General features: G+C 47.3%; 1 protein-coding gene across 1 annotated transcript in view; it reads right to left on the reverse strand.

Moving 5' to 3' along the window:
* The window catches only part of STARD9 (StAR-related lipid transfer (START) domain containing 9), a 103,798-nt gene that overhangs the window by 8,210 nt on the left and 90,426 nt on the right, over positions 1 to 5,162 (reverse strand). Inside the window, exons 25-26 of the mRNA XM_004687551.2 lie at positions 4,962 to 5,145; positions 4,462 to 4,596 (exon numbers count right to left, since the gene is read on the reverse strand). Of these exons, the coding sequence (XP_004687608.1) occupies positions 4,462 to 4,596; positions 4,962 to 5,145 (319 nt within the window). The remainder of the gene's footprint in view (positions 1 to 4,461; positions 4,597 to 4,961; positions 5,146 to 5,162) is intronic.

A 5,162-nucleotide genomic window follows, 5' to 3' on the forward strand; every position in this document is an offset into this window, starting at 1 on the left:
GAGGCCTCAGCACAGTGACCCCAGCTACGAGGCCTCAGCACAGTGACCCCAGCTACGAGGCTCTCTGATGCCCGGGTTGCCCCACTTCCTTTGTTGGCTTATCTTCCTGCAACATGAACTGATGCTTCGGGGGTCTAAGATGCAGGCCCAACCGTGCCCACTTCTCATTCCATAATATATTCATAGTGAACACATTTCCTTGGGTGACAGATGACTTCCAAAAATAAACACCCATAGACTAGCCAATAAATACTCCCTAGACAAATATACTGCCATCTGAAAAAAAAAGTATGTCAGAGATCCATTTCACACATCATGCCAAAATAAATTCTTAATGCTCTGTGCCTCAAAAATATATGGGGTGGAGGGGTGCGTATTACTGGTACAAGAAAATATATATTTAAAAAAATCTCAGTGGAAAATGCCTCTCTAAACAGAATATAAAATAGTCATAAAAGAAAAAATGAAAGCAAGACAATACAAAATTAAAATTTCCACATAGCAATAAGTAACATACAAAATAAAAGCACAACTAGGGGGGAAAAATCTCAAATAACAAAAAGGATTTTTTTTTATATAAAGAAGGGTCTCCAAAAACAAAAACTAGAGAAACACACAATTCTCTGCCACTTTCGAGCACAAACACAAAAGGGTTCTTAGATGTCTGAAAGGATCTCTGACATAAGAGTACTGAAAAATAAAGCTAAAATGCAATACAATTTACAATTGTCAGACTGGCAAAGACAGGAAAGAATCCTTGATAATATTCTGTTAAGCAGAGTGGGTAAGTGGGCTCTGCTAAAAATTGTCATTTGAGAATGTCAGTGGTGGGTCCACTTTGGAAATACAGATCACATATTTACAGTTAAAAATGCACATATCCAGGCCCTCCCTGGTGGCGCAGCGGGTTAAAGCACAGCACAAAGAAGCTTAAGCCACTTCCGCATGAGTTCGATCCCCGCCTGCCTCGGAGGTGACCACATGGCGCGGCAGACCTCTCCTGACCCGCCCGCTGCTCCCCTCAACAGTGTACTTCGTCAATCTGCCTGTTCTGCTCCCTGAAGCCTCTCACCGCCCCTGAGCCTCTGGCCTGTACCCCAGTTCTATATGCACAAATAAATAAATCTTAAAAATAAAAAAATCTTAAAAAAAAAAATTGCACATATCTGGCATTCCCTGGTGGCGCAGCGGGTTAAAGCACAGTACTGAGAAGCAAAGCCACCTCCGCATGAGTTCAATCCTCGGAATCCTCTCACTGCCCCTGCACCTCTGACCCGTACCCCAGATCTGTATGAATAAATAAATCTTTTTTTAAAAAATGCACATACCCTTAGACTAGTAATCCCATTTCTAGGAATTTAAGCTATAGAAATTTTTTCATTTAATTATAAAGGCTGTAAACATTTTCTAATAGAGACTACAGAATATACTTCCTATGAGTGTTTCTTGAAGAAATTACTATATAGAAAAAAAAATGGCAAGAAACCCAGAAAATGCTGTATCACGTAAACAAGAACAACACAATGAATGCAAATATTAAAAACAAAATAGAAATACTATAACAAAGGGAAAAGAGAAGAAAGGAGAGACGATGGAAATACATTCATTTTCTCATATTTTACAAACTAGGTGAAAAGAAATCTGCTAAATCAAGTGATAAAAAGTATCTAGGCCCTCTCTGGTGGCGCAGTGAGTTAAAGCACAACACTAAGAAAGCTCAAGCCACTTCAGCATGAGTTCGATCCCCACCCTGGGGGTGACCCATATAGAGCAAAGGACCTCTCCTGACCCACCCGCTGCTCCCCTCAGCAGTGTACTTCAGTCGATCTGCCTGTTCTGCTCCCCACTCTGTCTCTGATGGATCCTCTCACCGCTCCTGCACCTATGGCTTGTATCCCAGCTCTGTATGCACAAATAAATAATTTTTTGAAAAGAAAAAGCATTTAAAGATACAAAACTAGTGATGACGACAATTTTTAAGACTTCCAAATTATTAGAAAGAAAATACATACACCCCCAAAGAGAAACACACACATACACACAAAAAAACCTTTAGATGCCTTTGAAATATTCATAACAAAAACAAGCTAAAGAAAAATGCTTGCGGGCCCTCCCAGGTGGCGCAACAGGTTATAGCACGGCACTATGCGGTGATCTGCAGCGACTGCAGCATGTGTGAAATGATACAGACACAGTCATTCACACAGTGTTGCCTGTAACAGCACAAGACTGAAAGCAGCCCAAGCAGGAGGCCTGGTTAAGTCAGTCACAGTGCTGGAATGCCATGCAGCAATGAAAGAACAAAAAAGTTCTTTGCATTCTCATGTAGAAAGAGCTCCAAGATATACTTAGTAGAAAAAACTAAAAGGTATAAGCAGCAGCATATATGGTTTCTTTTGTATGCATAAAGGCACTCGAAGATTCCCCTCAGAAATCAGTTTTCCTTGTGTAGGTTGAGAGCGAAGGATTAGGTAGAGAAGGGACACAGAGGTGTGGCTCCCGAAATAGATATTGGCTTTTTCTAATATATAAATATACAACCTATAAATATCACATTTTTAAATATGAGGTAAAAAAGGTGGAAAAGCATACTGTTTAGTCTCCATGTATTTGAAGTTTTCCCGATTTTCTTTCTTCAGTTGGCTTCTAGTTTGATACGTGATTTTGTAAGAGGAACAGTAAGGAGCAGCCGCCAAGTCAGTGGGTCACGCTCATGGCCAGTGCGGTGATAGGTGGAGTCCTTCAACTCTATCCCTCGAGCGGGAGTTGGTGGGTACAGAGGCGGAGCTGGGTTTTAGCAGTTGAGCCACTGGTGAGGACTGTCTGTGGAGTAGCCACCAGCTGCCACCTGCAGGGTCAGCTTGGACCTTGGTCTCTGCTCAAAGGATGCTACATGGGTAGGCATCTGGCCGTGTGCCTGTCGGATATACTCCCCGTCTCCTTGTCATGCCTTTGGGTCATGTCTTATGTTCTTAAGAGTATGGATCAGGCCCTCCTGGTGGCACAGCAGGTTAAAGCACAGCACTAAGAGGCTAAAGCCACTTAAGCACGAGTTCAATCTTCACCCTGGAGGTGACCACATGGCGTGGCAGACCTCTCCTGACCCTCCCACTGCTCCCCTCAGCAGTGTACTTCATTGATCTGCCTGCTGTGCTCCCCACTCTGTGTCTGGTGAATCCTTTTACCACCCCTGCACCTCTGGTCTGTACCCTAGTTCTGTATGCGTAAATAAAAGTAAAAAAAAAAAAATCAGATTCACCAACTGAGTCCACCCTTCAGTTGCTCAAGTCAAAAGAGTGTTGTTCCAACTCTGCCTCCCCCACCTAGTACCCACCAAATCCTCTAATAGTCCCATGATCTCCACTGCTCCACCTCAGGGCATCTTCCCTGAAGCGTCCTATACCAAGCACACCCCTTCTCTCCCTCAGTGTATTAGGGTCATCTCATGGGGTGACTCAGTCACTCTTGCCCCCTTCTCTTATGGTTTCATCATTCTACTCCCCTGCTTAAAAGCTTGGCATCAGCCCTCCCTGGTGGCGCAGCGGGTTAAAGCACAGCACTCAGAAGCTGAAACCACTTCCGCATGAGTTCGATTCCCGCCTGCCCTGGAGGTGACCACAAGGCGCGGCAGACCTCTCCTGACCCGCCCGCTGCTCCCCTCAGCAGTGTGCTTCGTCGCTGCCTGTTCTGCTCCCCACTCTGTCTCTGGTGAAGCCTCTCACCGCCCCTGAGCCTCTGGCCTGTACCCCAGTACAAATAAAAAAAAATTTTTAACAAAAAAAAAAAGCTTGGCAACACGATCAAATTAGGAAATGTCCAGAATTCTCAAAATGCCTTTTTCTCTCCTTCCCTCACATCATTATGCATCTCACATTTTACATTTTAGCAACAGCAGGCGTCTCTTTGCTCTCAAACTCTTCCTCCCTCCCTCCTCGTACCCCACCTGCAGCGCCCTGTCCTGAAGGCTATTCTCCCTCCTGTCCCCACCCCCGCACCACTCCTGAGGCACACACACTGTTTTCCCTGAGTTACGACCTCTCGTCCTCCCAGTCTCAGTCTAAATGCACAGTCTTCAGAGCACCTTCACTTACCTTCCATGCCAATTCGAGTCCCCTGCTTTATATGTTGGCTCAACACAGCTTCTTCATAGAACTTATGACAATATTTAGATAATGATAAAGTAAGCTGCTTAATGTCTATCCTTCTAATACTTTAAGGACAAGAATATCTTTGCTCACTTCTGCATCCCCAGTGCAGAAAATAGTGTCCATAAAACAAACACTTGTTGAATGAACGGCGGTGAGAAGGGGTCAGAGCGGGGGGAGACCCAAGGCCATCACACATGAAAACAGGCCCCGTTGCAGCGGCCTCCAGGAGGCAGAGCTTCCAGCCCAAACTCTTGCCAAGGGTCCTAGGTGTCCACCCCACGCCCACCCCCGTTCCCAGCATCTGCCCACTCACATTATCTGGGGACTGGAGCTGGCTTGGCAAGGCCGGGCTGCTGTTATAGCCGGAGGTGACGCCAGAGGAGAGGCTTCCGCTGGAGCTGGCGCACGCAGAGCTGGGAGTGGCCAGGGTGTGCAGCTTCTCCTCTTCCTGGGAAGGACAGAGCAGTGTCAGCCAGCGTCTGGAGCATCCTCACTGCCCCTGTCACCACCACCCTGGCAAGCTACCCCTTCTCACCTCCCATTTTCTCCCAGTGCCCTGCCTCAGCCTCACGCCTCCCCACCCCATACCCCAACTAAATACCAAAGCTGCCTCTTCCCAGACACTGGCCCAAGAACAGGAGCTGGCCGGATGGAGGTGACACGGGCTGAGACAGTGAGCACAGCTCTGAACTAGCACCAGAGTCCAGTCCCTCCCCCCAAGACTCGGAGGTAGCCCCCCAGTGAGCCAGCCCAGCCAGGACTGCCCCAGGCTCCAGGGCCATCCTCAGGCCAGGGGCTGGTCCCTCAGCCCACCCTCAGTAGCTGGGAGACGATCTGCTGGCGGATTCTCAGCTTCTCCTGTTCAGTCCGTTCCCGCAGGCGGGCCCTGGCCTGGGCAATCTCCACCTTGGCTTCCTCACGCGCCCGCTGGTAGTCTTGGAGCAGCAGTTCGATGTCAGAGGGCAGGTGAGAAGACCTTGATGCCAATCCTAGGCTCCTAGGGAAGACGGTGGG

The sequence above is a fragment of the Condylura cristata genome, unplaced genomic scaffold, assembly GCF_000260355.1.
Source record: "Condylura cristata isolate star-nosed mole 26May11 unplaced genomic scaffold, ConCri1.0 scaffold00023, whole genome shotgun sequence".
Classification (NCBI taxonomy): Eukaryota; Metazoa; Chordata; class Mammalia; order Eulipotyphla; family Talpidae; genus Condylura; species Condylura cristata.